The sequence below is a fragment of the Sebastes umbrosus genome, chromosome 23 (genome assembly GCF_015220745.1).
Source record: "Sebastes umbrosus isolate fSebUmb1 chromosome 23, fSebUmb1.pri, whole genome shotgun sequence".
In the NCBI taxonomy this organism is placed as follows: domain Eukaryota; kingdom Metazoa; phylum Chordata; class Actinopteri; order Perciformes; family Sebastidae; genus Sebastes; species Sebastes umbrosus.
The window spans coordinates 19,974,454-19,992,860 of NC_051291.1; the positions used below are offsets into that span (position 1 = coordinate 19,974,454).

The following is an 18,407-nucleotide window of genomic DNA, read 5'->3' on the forward strand; positions in this document are numbered from 1 at the left end:
ATATAAAATTAAAAAAATAAGTCAAGTAATTCTGGCCTATACAGTGACTAAAATTCTCTTTGTGAATTTGTGTTTCTTATTTTAAATAAGAGGGCTGGCCCCTCTTAGTCGATTAGTCGACTATTTTATTCATTTATTTAATTGACAGGGACAATACATGTAGGCACTGTTACACTTAATTAAAGTGCAACCGATGCAATGTATATAGTATATAGTATTTAGTATAGTATATAGTATATAGTGTATATAGAACTTCTAGCTGTAGCTAATTTGCAGACATGGTCTCTGGTTAGGCTTTTACGAAAAAATGAAAATACATAAAACGTATCATGTGATCACAGGTTTGGTTTAGTTTCAGACAGTGTTTCACCTTTTCATTAAACGTTTTCAGGTTAGGCTGTATTTTTAAGATTTCTTTAGTCGATTAGTTGTTTTTTAATGCTTTTTTCATGCTGAATGACTTATTTCCAAGAAACTTCTGAGCACATCTCTGGTAAACACCAGATTTAAAGTGGTGCTTTTGTGTGATTCTTTGTGGAGTAACTCAGTTTTACAGATCTGTCGATTAAATCAACTAACTGATTGACTGATGGAGGACATCCCTATTTATCTTATAATACTTCGGTTTTTGAATGAGGTTTGGTTGAAATTTGCAATGTTTTTTAGACTATTTTTAGAACCCATAAGATGTAAATTATTTAGTAATTTATAATGTAAAAAAAGTTAAACTTAGAGGGAAGTATGAAAAATTTGTAACTTTTTTTTTCTTCTGCTTTCCACTTCTGTTAATCAGCTCGTGGCCCCTCAAAGTAATTTGGCGACCCCTTGTGGGGGTTCAGACCTCAGTTTAAGAACCACAGTTTTTTTCAAGGTGCAGCATCTTATTATCTCAAAAATAAAATTAAATAAAAGAAAACAGAATAAAGATGACAACGGGGAGCAAAGCACAAGTCAGATCTACGTATAACCCTGTTTATTACAAATATTGTAAATGCAGGTATTAACATTGTTTGCAGAGTTCATTTACAGGTCCTGTGTAGTCTCAATAAATAATAATAAAAGTGGTGATATTGGACAAAATGATCTATATTGAAGTTGAAATGTCAGAGTGTGAGTTGATGGCCATACAGGAAGGTTGAGTTAACTGATGCTTTTTCTAAACTAAGTGTATCTAAACGTACACTTTCATTCAGTGAAGGAAACCAGCTAAAACATTAATCTCATGTAAAAGTAATCATGCTGCAGAAGGGCAAGGACACAATGTGGAGAACACACTGACTGTTGTCAGAGGCTGATGATGAGAAAGTGATAATCATGTCTCCTACTTATCTAAGAGTGATAACAGTACAGTCAACAAAGTCTGAAGAATTGTTCTCCTGATGTAAACCAACAAGGCTGCCGTCTGATGAAACATCGTTGGGATTTCAAATTCATTTTTCTTCTCAAACAAGCAGCACAATTCCAAAACTGCCAGTTTGTTTTTTTTTTTTTTTACATACAGCCGCGGTCATTTAATACAATACTAATAAAATTAAAAAAACTATTGCAATAAAACATAATTTGTTTAGGAGCCAAATGGCTAGCACAAGTTAGCCAAAGTGTATAAACACAAAATATTTAACACGTCTTGCATGCATTACTAATCCAAAATCCTTTCTACGCCATGATCCTATCAACAAAGAATATCTCGTGTGTGCTTTTCAGTGTCGTCATTACAGAAAATAACATTCTATGTTACAGTAAAAATTGTAACTTCTGTCCAGCAAAAACACACAAAAAGCTCGTTGTGCATCTGCTGCACGGCTGCTATTAAATAAGTCTATTTAGTATAGCAGTCACTTTTTCCTATTTCAAATATAACATATTACAAAAAAAAATTGTCTGATTGCAGCAAATGTCGGTCCCCACTGGGGCCACTTGTGTGGAAGACTGAAATCATCCATCTTTTCTACAGTTCCTCTCGGTTGTAATCCATCTATCCCTCCTCCTTCTGCTCCTCTTTGGCTGTGTCTGCAGGAGCCGACTCCTCCTCCTTCTGGCTTTCAGGTGGATCCATGGTCATCGTGTCTGTCGGGAGCTGAGGGCTCTCCTCTTATGGGGAGCTGGGAGCTACTTCCTCTTTTGTTTCACTATCAGCAGCAGGAGTGCTTTCTACCTCCTTCACAGTCGTCTCCTCGTCCTGCTTCGTCTCCTCGTCCTGCTTCGCCTCCTCGTCCTGCTTCGCCTCCTCGTCCTGCTTCGCCTCCTCGTCCTGCTTCGCTTCCTCTGCAGGAGGCGCGTCTCCCTCCGCGGCTGCTTCCTTTTCATCCGTCCCCTTTTCGCTCGTCTCGATCGCCTTCTCCGTTTCTGACTTTTCCTCCTCTGCCGGAGCTGCTGCTGCCGCCTCTTCCAGAGGAGGCAGGTCCTCTTCCACAGGAGGCAAGTCCTCTTCCACAGGAGGCAAGTCCTCTTCCACGGGGGGGTTTCCTTTTCCTGCGGGACTCTGCGCTTTGTCGTCTTCAATGGGAGCCATGCCTTCTTCCGCCATCTCCTCGTCTTCGTCTATCTCGTCCTCCAAAGGAGGGATCATCTGCTCCTCCCTCCCTCCTGGGAAGACCCGGTCTGGGTAGACCAGTTTCAGCTGTTCCTCAAAGTAGTCCTCCAAATACAAACCTGCACTCCCCACCTCTGAGGTCGCCTGTACAAACAGTGCACAGAAATAGAAAGAAAAATTAAAGAGATCATTTTGAAGATAACTGGTTAATTCCCAAAAAAGAGTGATGTTTACCTTGTAGTACTTTGCACAGTTGAAAAATATGAGCCGGACGTCTGTGACAAACGCCTCCGGACCGTTATAACATTCACCATCCTGCGACTTTGACTCCAGTTTCTTCTTGACTATTGACAAATCCATCGGGGTCTTGATCAGCTCTTTGTACCGTCTTGTCTCCTATATTAAAAAAAAACAGTCAAAGTTAAGCAGCTAATACAACGGATATGAAAATCAGATTTTCTCTCGATTCTGATTGGTCAATCACGGCGTTCTGCGGTCTGCTATTACTTTATAGCAGACCGGTGCTATGTATAGCAGACCGTTGCTATGGACGCAGCTCTGATGTCGGACTCTGTAGGACCTTTTATGTGTCAAAATATTGATTTCTTCATTAAGTAGCCATGTAATAAGCAGGATAATGTACAGCTAGCGGGTCATTGTTGTGAAAGAATCCCCTTCAGAGCGATGAGAGACGAGTCCAACCACCCGCTCCGCGTCGGGGTGCAGCATCGCCCTGTCAGGGATTCTTTCACAACAATGACTGGCTCGCTCTACATTATCCCTTACATGGTGTGTCTTTCCAAAGTGGCTGAAGGATTTCACAAATGTAATGGTTTCTGGTGTCAATTTAACCCTTTCAGTTATGATTTAAAATAACATGAAAAGTAAAATGATTTAAAATAAAACAATGAAAACAAAAACATTGTCCTTGTTGCGTTCCTGTAACTGAGCCTTTACTGAAGAAGGGCACATCACTATTGTTGAAATCACATATATAAAGAGTACAAATTTACTCACTTGGAATTATCATTTCTCCAGTGGGAAACAATATACAGTCGAAACCTTTTATAGCGATCATGTCTGTCCGGGTCAAACTGAACACTATGAGGCGGCTTCAGCCACAGGTGCATTCGTTTCTGTCTCCATCGCTAGCAGCCATGACTGTTTGTCCTTGTTTGAGTAGACTACACAAGGTAGCCTGAGGAATAGTTTTACAGTAGTTTTAGTTTGTTTTTGTTAGGGCCAGCTATAATGTCTCTGTAGCTACTGTATATACATACAAAATACATGGTTGGAGAGCTGGGTAGGGATGGCCGTAATGTTTAATGTTTAATCTTCGTGCTACTTCAGTGAAGCGATTGTGGCACAGCGACGTCTCCTAGAATGTCAAGTCTGTTCAATTTCTGTGGTTCAACGTCTCGAGATTTGACAGAGATCCATCCATGCTGTCTCCTTTTTGTTTCAGTAGTGATATATTATAGCTAAAAAACTAAAACTCAAATTTAGGTTGAATTTGATATTTATTAAGTTTTTTAACCCGGCAATATTGTTTCAGTTTAATTTTTCTTAAAGGATATAGTTTTTATTTAGTTTCAGTTTACTACAAATATTTTTTCACTGCTTATTTTCATTTTAGTTTCAGTTTACTATAATAACCCTGAAGTGGTGGCATTTATATAGAAATGCTTTTTGATCCATATAAGCAGTTGATCACTGTAACTATGATCACTATAAGCAGCTTCCACTGTCTTTTCTTAAGTCGTAAATATGACATCCACTAATGTTTTACTTTCTAAAAATGAATAGAATAACTTTTACTACATTCTATTTTTTACTAATCTACCTACTTCCAACACAAAGTAAGTATCAGCAAGAAACAGCTTTTACTCTATCTACAAAATGACTTACTGATGGGAAAGGAGGCTGCTGGAAGTCGGTGCTGAAGTCGTTGCAGAAGAGACGTAGTAGCAGCCGCTCACACTTCTGCATGTTACAACAAGAGGAAACATTAGATCAGACATCAATCAGCTTATGTAGAGTCTTCCTCGAGGGGGTGAATCTTGTTTGATGGGAGACGGTGAGAAGAATGACTATAAAAACAGGACTTCCAGACGTCAGTAATGAAGAGTATAAAGCACAGAAATAAGAGCTGAGTGAGCATACCCGTCTTTCATCAGGTGGGAATCCTTCAGAGACGGGGTCGTCCTTGCTGTTACAGTCGTACTCCATCTCAGGAGAGACGAGGTCTCGGCAGAGCGAACAGAACCACTCCCCACTACAGAGAGACATCAGGACAAGAGACGCTGTTACAACTTTCAATATCACAAACTGCAATATTGCAGCTGAAATAAAATATGATTCAAAGACTAACCTTCATGCTATTATAAAACAATGAAGACCTCTAGAATAACTCTATGCAAGAAATCTAAATACTTTTTAAGAGGGCTGTACTGAATGTTATTTTTTGTTTTACATTCAAAAAAAGTTCTGAATGTCTGTTGTCAGATTTTATGACATCATCATCCCCAAAAAAAAAATTGGGAAAAATAGATTTTATGTTGTGGTTATATGAATGTAATTGTATAATTTACATTGTATACTCACCTGAATACTGCTGGAAACTGTATCTTTCATTCACATTATATATATTATATATATAATATATATATATTATAAATATATATATAATATTTATATATATATATTATAATATATATATATTATATATATATATATATTACCATCATTAGTATTACTTATTATTATTGTTGTATTAACTTATACTACATCTATATAGTATTATTATTATTATATCTTCTCATATAATTTCTTCATATTCTTGTATTATCATATTATACAGCTATACTACTATTATACTATTACATGACACTACTGTATCATACACTATAATATACATTACTATACTCAGTACTCTTGCACTATTTGCACTACCATTGTCATTTTACTGCTGTCCTTATGTTGTCTTATTTTTATTTGATTTTACTTTATTCTATTCGATTTTATCTCATTACCTCCGCCAAGGCCGAAGGCCTAGGAAGGAGGTAATGTTTTCACCGGCGTTGGTTTGTTGGTTTGTTGGTTTGTTTATTTGTTGGTTTGTTGGTTTGTTGGTTTGTTGGTTTGTCCGTTAGCAGGATTACTCCAAAAGTCCATGATGGATTTGAATGACATTTTTTGAAGGGGTGGGATGTGGCACAATGAACAATCTATTAGATTTTGGTGGCGATCCGGATCACGATCCGACTTCGGGATTTTTTTTTAATAACTCTGCTCAGCCTGTGCATTAACACCACAGGCTTTAAGACATGCGCAGTGAAACTGATGACGCGTTCATGACCGGTGACTGTTGCAAAGAGTGACGACGCTATAGGTGAGTTTTATTTTGTTTCTGACCACTTCCACTGAAGTGATTTTACGATGCTCAGTGCATTTCTAGTTTTAAGGTGTATTGCTGTTGGATGTGTTGTTTAAGCTACTGGATGCCTAAATTTCCTTCGGGATCAATAAAGTATCTATCTATCTATCTATCTATCTATCTATCTATCTATCTATCTATCTGTTAGATTGCTGCCCCCCCCAAGGAGCAGGAGAGCAAACAGTTTTTGGACCACAGTTAAAATGCAGTTTCTGGAAGGCTAAACACCAACAAATATGGATTAAAGCAGAATATTTCATTAGATAAAAACCTGTTTGTGAATTTTGTAAATTATTACATCTCTCTTTTTTTCAATCAATTTTGACTTTTGGACTTCTCAACACTCTGGAGTTATTGGAAATGTTTGGATCACTCTAGTCAGAAACAATCCTACAATGTAATAGTATAATATTAATAATATTAGTGTAGCCTGATCTTTATCTGCGACTGTGCACAAACACCGGGTTTCAACAGAATGAATAGGTATGTGCACCATTCGAATGTTGATTTAAAATTCAGATGTCAGAGTTGGAACTGTTCGGTACAGCCCTATCAAGATGCTGATAGACACAGGAATACATTTTTAGACTATGTCCACATTCACTTTGAAAATGATTATTTTATCATAGTTTTAACATACCAACCTTACAATATATCATCATAACTACTGCAATAATTATTAGCACACCATCATCTTTAATAAAACATTACACCATTAAATGTTTAATTAATTGAATTAATTAGTCATTAATGAGCTTTCAGTTGGGTTCACTCTTACTTTGCCTGAAAGCATCAACAACTATTGTCTTTGCTGCCAATGATGTCCGTGTTTTGTCTAATCTGAAGAAGTGTGTCTAGTCTCGAAAAGAAAGCTCTTCAAATCATTAAAGGATAGGGCTGTAGCGAATAGTTCGTCGCTGCGTTCATTTTGATCATCATTTCATTGTGCAGCCGCAGCACTGAGAGACAATCACCTGGGGGACTCGTTCAGAGCCGGGATGTGGCAGGTCAGATGAAACACTTTGGGACACTTGTCGCAACAGAGCAGCTCCCCTCCGTTCTGACAGACGGCGCACCAGTCCTCGTTAGGGTCTTCCTCCGGCTCCGCTCTCTTTTCGGACTCTGGCTGCGCTGCGGGCTGCGGACGCTGCTCTTTCCCAGACTCTGATCCGGGAACAGGGACCTGGACAGTCACTTTCAGCTGCTGCCGAGGCTTCGAATGAGCTCCGGTGCTGCTGTCCGGCAGGCTGGACCCGACGCTGGACTGCACCTGTAGACAGAGAAAATGTGGGATGTATGCAGTTAGATATAATGACTCGGAGACAGTGGGGAAAGTGAGCATTTGAAACGAAATGCGAAGACATTTATGTAACCCCAGTAATTCTCTTTACAAATCGAACTTCATCCTCGTCCTCTGGTTCGTCCTTGATGACGATGACGGGCCCTGGGGACGCCCTTCTTCGTCGCTTGGCTGAGGGGGCGGATTGAGGCTCAGAAGTCTGCCTCCAGGAAGTCGTCCTGCATCAGAGAGATCACAGAGAGAAGAGATGGGAGGATTATGACCATGATATAGTTCAAAAAAGACAGACCTTTCTTCCATGAACTGGTTTGGAAGATCAGAGTAAAGTCTGTCCTCTGAATCACTTGAATGTCACTTGTTACATATTAAACAGCTTAGTGAGAATATAAAAGTAAGACTGAAGGCTGATTAGACAACTGCTGTCAAAACACAATTTATAGCAATTTCAGTGTTGTGCGTAGGCGTTTAATCAAATATCAAACACAGCAAGTAGCACTTCCCACGCATCTATCTAATGAACAAGCACGGATTCAAAACAACATGAAGGAAAAAGATTAGCCGTAATCTGTACCAGAGACGGGAACAGAGGCTGAATATTGAAACAGTCAATCATAAAAATGGATTATGAGAGGAGGGGAGGAACTGTGAGGAGGTTTTTAGGATCTTTTCTTACCCCGTGCTTCTGTCTGAAGAAGACGGTTTGGCCATCGGGGAGTTCTGCCTTGCTTGAACTTGAGAGAAGAGGAAAAAGAAAAGTCATGATGAAAAAGCTTCATCTAAGACACAAGATGGGATCTTGAGGGGCTGTTGCTACGTCAGAGCGGTGATAATGACCTGCTGTGTGATTGAACGTGCTCATTTTGTCTGCTGTCGCTGAAGCCAGACTGGAAGGGAAGCTGGGTTTGGGAATAGAGATGGTAATGGAGGGAACAGATCCACTGGCCTCGCTCCTCTTCAGGTAGGAGGACTCCGTTAGGCCCCGCTTTAGGAGACAAAAACAAAATAAACGTCATAAACTTTCTCTCTTAAGAACCATGTGAGACCGGAGACATCGTAGGTCACCTTCTCCAATCTCTTCTCCTACCAACCTGATGTAGAGACATCTGTGGAGCTGCTCCGGCAGACGGAGGCTGCTGGTAGCGGGACGTACTCTGCAACACATCCATGGGTTTAGGAGGGAAGCTGGAGCTGTGGATCAGTTCTCTCAGAGACTAGATGTAGAAAAAAGAAAAGTTGAAAGAATAATTTAGTTTTTAAAAACGATATGTTTAGAACCACCTATAAGTCACTTTATCTGATTGAAGCCAGAAACATTAGGTGTTTCAAATGCTGGAAGGACATTTTACACATTTACAGTAACTAATACCATTTCTGCTTTTATTTCCCAGTGGAAAAATTGATATTTTTGAAAGAATAAAATCCTGATACAAGAAGTTTATCAAGAAGTTAAAATGATACAATCTAGTAGATAAACAGACTTTTTGTGGCAGAAGATAAAGTTAAATCAAAACAACAATGTTCACGTCAATGATTAAAAAGCATGAAGTGGGCTGAGGAAAAAGCCGGTGCTGGGAACTTAATACTTTACGCAGTCTTTACACATTGATAAGCATCATAACACTTTCCATTTGACAAAGCCTAACCCGTGTTTGTTCATTCCTCTCTCCGCCTGCACTAACTCACCTGAGCGGGTGGGAACCCTGTGTTGTGAAGCATGGACGATGTGGGGCTTCTAGTGTTGGGGTGGGAACTTCCGTATCTGCGTACAGGCTGTCCCATGTTCGGGGGGCCTTGGGAGGGGGAGGACCCACCGTGGATGGGTCTGGTTGGGGGCGGAGGGCCTGGGGGGATGTGGGGGACGTGGGGGCCGTGGGGGCCCAGGGGTCCAGGAGGTCCGGGGGGTCCTGGGAGCCTGACATTTTGGTACCAGGACCAGTGGTTAGGAGGAGGAGGAGGAGCGGGCTGCCTGTGGGGCTGCTGGGAAAGCTTGTCCACCTTGGACAGAGGAACAACAGATGTCTATCAATGAAATAAAATACATAGTATTTAGTATGGTTGGTTGACAGTAGTGAGCAGACAGTATAAAGCAAGATGAAACAATGGCTCTGTGTTTTTACGCTTCTCTGTCTCAAATTAGCTTGACACGGTGCCAAAACTACTGACTGTGATGAATATATACAGTATAATATATATAATATACCTGCATCTGGAGCTGAGCCAGCGTGCTCTGTCGCTGCTGAGCGGCGACTGAGAGAGCTGCAGTGGGTGCATCTGCTCTGGGGCCTGGCTGGTGGTTGGTGACGGGCGGCCGGCCCGGGCCCCTTTCTACCAGCAGAGAACCTGGAGAACATAAGCAAACAATGAAAAAATTAAATCACAAAATTTGTCACTACACAATGCTCTTGCCGCGTCGGCTCATCTTAAAAGAGAACTCCACCACGGTCAGACTCACGATGGATAGTTCAAAATACGATCAAAGTCGATGCAGCAGAACCAGAGATATCGCTCGACTTCGCTTCCATTCATTCTTCCCACAATGCAACTCAACCGCCAACAATTTGTTCAGAGATTTGGGTGTGTTATGCCAGCGTGCTAGAGGCGGCTAATGTAGTCTCTGCTAGCTACTAGCCTCGAGCAGAGATGAGGTGCATACATGTGTTTTCAGCCTCTCATCAACTTAAATGTCCTAAAAAAATCCTGTTTAAGACGACTGCAGTCTGCAACCTGACATTCTCCATCGAAGAAAAAGAAGCGCACACACGACATGGTAAAACAAAATAAAAGGAGATAATGGAGAGGAGGCGATTATGTAAACTGAAAACAGAAGATTAAGAGAACGTGTTATTTGGGCCAGATGAGATTAATACACAGAGGCAGAGATGCAAAAACGATTGTTTACTACATTCAGGAGCACACTGACGAATAAAGATAAATGAAAAGTGTTGGATGACGTCCCCAAAAAAAGCACAGATAGAAGCCTACACCTCTCCATCAGACTGCCGTGCACGCATTACTGTGAACGATCGGATACTTTTCTTGAATCTATCATTTAAAGATCATCATTATTTCGCATTTTTATAACTGCTGTTCAGTGAGTGGCGATGATAAAAGTATAAGCTATATAAAAAACGAATGAACAAAACACTCTGGGTAGTTATTCCTTCAGAAGATGGGTTTTTAAGACACACTGAGACTTCTACAAATCAGTGGGAAACATTCTAGAATCGGTCAGCAATCAATGATCGTCGCTGCTTGATAATGTAAGTTTCTAAGTTAAGTCTTACCGAGGTCTACATTTGTGGCCCAGAAACCAGAGCGACACTGAAAGCGAACAGAACTCTGAGGGACGATGGAGGGATTACAGCTCGCTCTCATCAGGTAGTGGATCTGAAAAAGGATCTAGAGGACAAAAAGGGATGGATTGAGGATGGAAGCTTTTGTCAAATTACTACAGCAACAGAAAGTGCATGTAACAATCACACTCTGAAGTAATTCAAATTGCTGATTTGATATCAAAGTCTCTCACCAGTCTCTTGCAGTACAGCAGGGCCGTTCCACTGTGGCTTGCCGTAGCCCATTTGGTAAAGCTGATGACGTGGTCGAGGTGCCTGCTCAGAGAGTTGACGTCGTCTTGCTGCTTTTTCAAACCCAGCTCGTGGTCCTTAGTCAGAGCCTAGGAGGAAATGTGTGCATGAATTGTCGGGGGGGGAAAAAAAATTATTCGAAATGTAATAATTGCCTTTGAAAAGTCATTAAACGATGTAAATTAAACACACCTCAAGCTGGTTAACCAGAATCTTTCCCTTCCTGTTGATCTCCATAATCAAGTTACAGATGGACTTCTTTATTTCATTAGTGACGGACTTCCGGTTTTCTTCAACTTGCTGGAGTCTGTGGAAATGAATATGATGCATCACAATAATCCAATATCAGTTTCAATACGCAGATGGTTTTGAATGTAATTCAATTAGCTAAAACCTAAAATATACACAGTAACTTAGTATTCCATAGGAACCAATTTGTCAAAATTGCAAACAAATATACCCAGAAACTCTGATCAAGTTCCAGCTATAGAGGAGAACTTTACCCGGAGCTGATGCAGCCGGACACGTCCTCGATGGCCTTTCTTTTCTCTTGCAACTGCTGCGTCATGTTCTCCAGATACTGCCTGTGGTTCCTGTACGCATCCTCCAAAAACTGATAGCTGCACACAAAGAATACGTGCATTAATGACTGAAAGCTCATTTTTTTACGACAACTATTCTTGTTGTTTTCTGTTCCAGGTCAATTTAATGTATCACCAATGACGCTTTAAAGAATGTGTTTTTATGATACTAAAATGGTTTTGACATTAATACACAGGACCTCATCAAAACTTTGCTTAAAGGGACTGTTTGTAAGTATCAGAAATTGCTTGTTAACAGCGACACCTGTGGCCGTTAAGTCAACGAAAGTCAGCGTCCTGTTGCCCGCGCTTGTGCTCGCTCTACATAGACATGAACGAGCATCACTCAAAACAGTGAGAATGTTAGCTGACCAGACGAAGGTCTCTCCATGAATCAATGCTGATCCTAGTGTTGGTTTTTCCCGCCTCAGCCTCCCGACCGCAGCCGGAGGGAACAGGGGAGACACCGGAGTTTTGGTCGGAGACGATAACGTTTCTCGCTGCGGAGCCCCGTCACTTCACAAGACACGGGAAACCTCTGTTGGTCTGGAGGAGCTGCAGCAGTTATTTCTGCAAAAACGTCCACTGCACATTCACTAGATATTCTCAGAGCTACTAACTCTCCTGCAGTGTGTATTGTGCACGCATGCACATGAGAGGTGGAGCGAAAGAGACAGAACGAGCGCGGTGTGTGAGTGAAGGCAAGCAGGCAGAGGAGCAGAGTACAGCAGAGACTCCGGTCCTGGAGACCAAAGCTACGGTCTCCACCGCGTCCTCCGAACGCAGCCAACACTGTTTAACAGACGAGCTTCACTAGATACAACTTTGCGGTTTTGGTGCTTCCGTGTAGTTTGTGTTGGAGTCTGAGTCTGAACAGCGTAGCCACACGTGAGCGCGCATGGCACACCGACCCGCAATGAGTTATACGTGTAAGAAGTTACAAACAGTCCCTTTAAATTCAGAAGCAGGCTTCCTAAATTATCAACAACACTGCATCACCAATGCCAGTTGTAAAGGATCAATATTTATGAAAGATAAATAGAGCAATACATTATTTTTATTTTGGGGGGGGGGGGGGATCTGCCTACTTGTGATCCTTGTGCTTAAGCAGCTGACAGTCCCGACAGGTGAGTCGGTCACACGTCTCACAAAACAGCTTCAGTGGCTCCTGCTTGTGGATGTCACAAAACACAGGCTTCTGTGTGGAGATACCTACTGCTTCTGGGATACATACATGGGGGGGGAATTAAGAACAAAGAGAAATGTGAAGTTAGCTTGAGTCACCTTAAATGTTTACTCAGCTATTTAAAATACCTATAGATATATATACACTGTACATGTATATGTACCATCATTATCATGACATCTTGCCAGAACAGGTTGTCTGCAGAATGACCTTATGTCAATATTCAACAGTGCTCCATCACTTAAGTACAGTATGTACAAATACACATAATCACTACAGTACAGCACACAGTATTTTAGGTTGATCTAATTACAGAGTAACTGCTGTTTTGCTGCGGTATACGTCACACACTACCTGGAGACATCTCCTCCTTCTGGCGTATGGTGTGATCCCTGGTGAACTTCACCCTTTGGTGCGCCTCGACACACGTCACACACAGAAATTCCACGCACTCCACGCAGTAACCTGTCGCCTCTGTGTTGTCATCGCAGCTCATACACACCTATCGAAGACATAGAATAAAGTAAAAAAGCTTAAGAAAGAGGTGTCGTAAAACAAACTGTTGTGAGACGAACGGCTCAGGAGTGGAAAATTAGGACCTTACCTGGCTGGTTTTCTCCACAGTGCTGCTCGGCACCTCGGCCATGTCCTTGACAAAGAAATTGTCCAACATGTCCATCTCCCAGCATTCCTGTCTGCATACTGGACATCGAATGGCACACACTGGGAGCGAAAGACCAGACGCATTATTGAAGGTGTCAGCTCACGACTACTTACATGACTTTATTGTTTAAAACAAACACACAGATCTGGGTGACATGACTAGAAATAACTTTTAACATGATATATACAAAGATAGGCAATAGGTAGAACTATAGTGTTGAGACTAGGGTGTTAGTTATATAACACATAAAGTTTTGCTGGTCTTAAAGGTCCGATATTGTAGAAAGTGAGATTTTCCTGTCTTTTATATTATAAAGCAGGTTTAAGTGATATATAAATACTGTTAAACTATCAAAACGCTCAATATACGGAGAAATAAACACAGCCGGTATTCAGAAATTGTGCGTTTCTGAAACAAGCCGTTAGGATTTCTGTCCATTTGTGATGTCACAAATATACAATATTTAGACCATTACACAGTTTTAAACGTAAATATTCTAAATGTGTCCCAGTTTATTTCCTGTTGCAGTGTATGTGAATAACATCAGCTGACAGGAAGTAAACATGGACCCAAGCTGTTGCCTGGCAACGCAATTCCATTGCAATTCCATTGCAATTCCATTGCAATTCCGTTGAAATGCACTAAAACGGAGCGTTTCAGACAGAGAGTAAATACAGGTATATTCAGGCTGACAGTAAGGAAAATAAAGGCTTTTTTGAACATTACAGCATGTAAACATGTTCTAGTAGAAACACAAAAAACAAGTATGAACCTGAAAATGAGCATGATATGGGACCTTTAAAGGCTGCATATCAGTTAGATGAAACCCTTTTGAGAGTTTATCTATCTGGTGTGTGATCATCCAGCCCCACATAAGGGTGGCACATTTAAAAAAAAGTTACTAGACACTTTTCAATAACTTACTATCTGCTTCAAATCTAGCTTGACATAAAGAGCTTCTGCCACAGTTCCATCAATCACACACAACTCTTATCAGAGCTGTTATGGAGACACTATTCTCACATGATTTGTTGTCGACTTGACCTTGTTGTGACTCACGCCTCGGGTCTGCGCTCCTGAAGGGTGCAGGGAGACACCTCTTGCAGAAGGAGTGGAGACACGGCAGCAGCTTGGGCTCTCTGTTGTGGAAGCTCAGCTTACAGATGGGACAAGTGTCCATCAGCCCGAAGGTGCCTTGCTGCTTCAGCCTCTCCTCCTCGGCTGGCAAACTCTCCGCCTCGTTCTCCACGATGATGACAATGTCGTCGTTGTCCACATTTTCAGCACTTTCATCCATGTTGTCCTGCTTCACTGATTCTGTCCTTTCAAACAATCAATACAGCGTTGCGATGGAAACAAAGGCTAGCCTGTACTCTCACTGACTTACCAAGTCAGATAGGGAACATATATACTCGTATTATGCATCACAACATTAGAAGCATGTCATCCTACCAGCTGATTTATTAAACTATCATAATAAATAGCAGGTCTAGTTGAGGTGTCGCTGTTAATAGTGTCCGTGTTGGAAGCTACATTAGCAACCTAGCTTGTTTTTTTATTGCTCATATGCCAGACACAATAAATCATTAAGTCCCCACTTTGTGCCGTTTCTTGTTCACACAGGCGAAAGCTAACAGCGCGTAGTCACTTATGAATCAACAGTACGCTACATATATAGTATTTAAAGCTCATAAGTCCATCAGAGAGAGAAGCGACCATCTGTGCTCAAAACACAGACCATATATTACCCAGACGCCACTGCGCTATTTTAAAGCTACAGTGCCCGGTTGAGGCCAAACTACATTTACTCGGAAGGCGATTTGAAATTTGACATTTTGAAACCTATGGGGCAATAATTCATTTTACTGTATGTATTCGGGAGCTTTATGATTTACATGAATGGCTTTTCCCAAAAGTTTCTCATCTGGGAAACTTCTCTCAAAAGGACATTGTTTATGGACTTGTCATGGACAACAACAAAGATGACTTTCTGGTGAATAACATTCTCATTCTTGGAAAATGTTATTTATAGCCCTTAATTTAATTTATTATTATTTTCATATATAATTTTACATATTTAATTGGTTCTTGCTCTGTATGTACCTTGTCCTTTTACTCTAATGCAATGATCTATAAGCCATGTTGTTTGTAAATTAGAATTTGTTCAATAAAAAAAACAAAAAAAAACTATGGGGCAATAATGTGTTAAATATGGAGCCACATGTTTATTTTGAATAGTTCATTAGTTCAGTTCAGTTCAGTTCAAACAACCTTATTTATCCCCAAGGAGGCAATTCATTTGTAGCATTCCCAGTCCATACATCCATACATACATACAACAGACAACCAATAATGACTTAAGTCAAAGGAAACATATTAAAGGCATGGGGCAGTTGGAGGGACAAGTTACAATAAGAACCATATAAATAGGATTATAGCAATAAAAGCCGAAAAATAAGGAACAATATATGAGAACATATCTTAAAGTTCCTGTAAATAACAGTCATTCAAAATGGCATTATTAAATCTCCTTATTACGTGTGAATGTGTGAGATACTGTTGTTTTTAATCTGTTAGATATTATTGTTGTGTCAGTTAGATTGTTGTTTCCTCACTCCAGCCTAGATGCCAGTGTGTGTGTGTTTGTGTGCGTGTGGAGGGAGGAAGTTCTTTCCACCTGGGAGGAGCCTTTTGCTGTGGTCAAAAAGTAATAGGATAAGTCTTTTTATCTGTGTCAAAGTGTAACTATGCTGTCCTCACTCAAAGTTGTTGCAGGCAACGTGTTTTTCAGCTATACAGCCAGCTCAACAATATATTCTCCAGCATTGCATTCTCCAAGGAACAGACGAGTTGTTGTATTTGGCAGGATTTAATGGAGGAAAATATGTAATATTGTAAAACTGAAAAAGAGCACAAAATACAAACATCAGATAAATGTGCTTGTAAGTACTAAATAATATATCAATAGAGAAAAGATCACTAGCATAACTAACAGGTGCATAAAAGTATGTTTACACAAGAACCAATGCTTTAAACATTGAAGGAACTGGCCTTCTACCTCCGAGAGGTCAAGGCCCAGTTACGTGCTGGTTAATCTTGTGTGACAAAGAGAATTTCCAAACAGACGGGTTAAAGCATAATAATACAATTTATTCCGAACAATCAATGTTGCATAAGTAAAATAAAAGAGTTTACAGATATCTGGATCCAACCTACGTGTCCCTGACAACATACAGTGCATGGGTCAGTTCGCGAAGTCTGAACCCCGAGCTATCCCTGATCCAGCGTTTTTATGGTTTACACAATATCAATAGTCATGAGCTTATGGCACGTGATGTTTTTGCTGCATATCTTCTTCTTTGTTTCTCCTTCTGACTCCTTTCTCTCCTTGACCTTGCAAAAAATCCAACAATCAGGTTATTGTAGGTCATTGTAAGCACTTTTGTACATAATAAATCCAACAGACCCTCTTTTGAACTTAACTAAGTTCACCTACAGATAATGTTACATACAGATATATTTATTATAAGCATAGATAATGTTACGTACAGATGTATTAATTATAAGCATCATCACACAACCTCTTCAGGATCAACATCTTCACTATCCCCCACCATTTCCAGGAGACCCTGTCTCTCCGCTTGGAACATGGCCATCTGATAAGAAGGAGGTGTATCCGGATGCTTTCGTTGCACAGCAGAAATAATCACGCGCTCAGTGAGGTGGCGAATACATGGAATACAGCAACAACCGCATAATACTAAGCATGCACACACAGCAAGGATTGAGGAGAATAGAGATACCACCATGGACTTCCATTTCCCAAAGGTACGGTCTAACCAGTCGTTAATGGGGCTGTTGATACCTGAGTCATCGTGCATGGATTCAGACAGCGTCCGGAGCCCCTCTAGCGCCTTAGTTACAGTCCCGTCCGGCGCTGTATTGTTAGGGATGAAAATACAACATGAGTCTTGGAACATTGAGCATACACCGCCTTTCTCTGCCAGCAGCATATCTAATGCCATTCTATTTTGGATCACCATCAGTGACGTAGGAGCCATTTGTTCAGCTAGTCCGGCAATTGCATCACGGGTTAGATTAGTCAAACGGAGAACATTATAGTGGATGTAGTTAATGCGGTCAACATTTTTGTTAGGAGTGATAGGGATCAGAGCACTTATTATAGGTATGTTTTCAAAACCTGCAGCTATTTGGTCAGCTAGTTTATATTCATTAGGGGAGCTACCTCACTACATCATTCTTTATAATCTTGGTTTAGCCTTCCCCCCCTTGTAGCCCACACCTTCCACCCTGCTTCTGAGTGAAAGCATCGTCTATTGTTAAAGAGTTACTTGTGATTAGCCAGTTTTAGCAGAGTGCAGAGGCGAGGATGATAAGTAATGTATCTAAACTAGTACAGTCTGTGCTTTCCCAGGTTATTCTTTATCCTTTTATCATGAATAACTAAAATGGTAACTGAAAACACGAAAATACATGAATTGCATTAAGATAGTAATATGAAATGAACGAGGACAAGAGAGGTAAACACAAATGCTACAGCAAACGCTACTAGCAGTTTGTCGTACTGCATGATGCTTCTAGTTTGTTTTCCTGCGCGCAACTGAAAAACTTTTATCTGGGTGATCCTATTTTATACTGGTTTGGGAAAGGAAGTGAAATTTCTCTCTGGTGGATTCTCCCCACCCCTGGTTTCTCTTTTTTATCTATTTTTATCTATTTTTGTCTATTTTTGTCTATTTTAGCATTTATTCTAAGCAACAATTTTTAATACAATGTGATATATAATGTTTTTCAAAAACCACCTAGATGAGTCCACCTAAACAACCTAATAAACATAATAAATGTACATAATAAATCCAACAACATCAATAAATCTCTATGTAGTTGAAAACAAACTAACTATCAAAATACTGTACAGATGAAGCCGGTTTTGTGGATTTAAAGCACAGGATTAAGAAGATTGTACACAGATGATTCCCTGAGCAAAAAGGAGCTTCCTGAACACCACTTCCTGTTATTCTTTGTTTACAATGACCTCACTTCCTCTTCAGTACAGTTATTTGCAGACGCCACTAGGGGGTGCCAAAGGACATACAAAGGGA

The 18,407-nt window shown here is 40.5% G+C and overlaps 1 protein-coding gene and 1 long non-coding RNA gene across 5 annotated transcripts; both read right to left on the reverse strand.

The window, feature by feature from the left end:
• Window positions 1-951: 951 nt before the first annotated feature.
• On the reverse strand, window positions 952-15,059 carry trim24 (tripartite motif containing 24). Of its 4 annotated transcripts, none has more exons than XM_037760630.1 (19): window positions 14,344-15,059; window positions 13,225-13,343; window positions 12,975-13,122; window positions 12,523-12,655; window positions 11,357-11,473; window positions 11,046-11,160; window positions 10,796-10,942; window positions 10,554-10,668; window positions 9,470-9,609; window positions 8,953-9,288; window positions 8,358-8,480; window positions 8,104-8,251; window positions 7,943-8,000; window positions 7,361-7,487; window positions 6,944-7,239; window positions 4,697-4,808; window positions 4,442-4,516; window positions 2,768-2,929; window positions 952-2,677 (listed from the first exon to the last, which is right to left on the reverse strand). In XM_037760630.1, exons 1-19 carry the CDS (start codon window positions 14,579-14,581, stop codon window positions 2,093-2,095), a joined length of 3,294 nt encoding a protein of 1,097 aa, XP_037616558.1. In that variant the 5' UTR covers window positions 14,582-15,059; the 3' UTR covers window positions 952-2,092. The 4 variants fall into 4 exon arrangements, with proteins under 4 accessions (XP_037616558.1, XP_037616556.1, XP_037616555.1 ...); XM_037760628.1 differs by having other exon boundaries at window positions 12,523-12,652; window positions 14,308-15,059; XM_037760627.1 differs by having other exon boundaries at window positions 14,308-15,059.
• A 969-nt stretch (window positions 15,060-16,028) lies between these two features.
• On the reverse strand, window positions 16,029-18,401 carry LOC119482782. Its single transcript, XR_005205540.1, has 2 exons — window positions 18,222-18,401; window positions 16,029-16,184 (listed from the first exon to the last, which is right to left on the reverse strand). It is a non-coding gene; the product is annotated as an uncharacterized LOC119482782 (long non-coding RNA).
• Between the last annotated feature and the right edge of the window lie 6 nt (window positions 18,402-18,407).

Coding starts and splice junctions, on each gene's coding strand:
- trim24 (XM_037760627.1), bottom strand. CDS start 14,581: ATGGATGAAAGTGCTGAAAATGTGGACAACGACGACATTGTCATCATC. Junction 8,252..8,357: donor CACAGATGTCTCTACATCAG/GTTGGTAGGAGA, acceptor TGTCTCCTAAAG/CGGGGCCTAACGGAGTCCTC. Junction 8,001..8,103: donor CACGTTCAATCACACAGCAG/GTCATTATCACC, acceptor TCTTCTCTCAAG/TTCAAGCAAGGCAGAACTCC.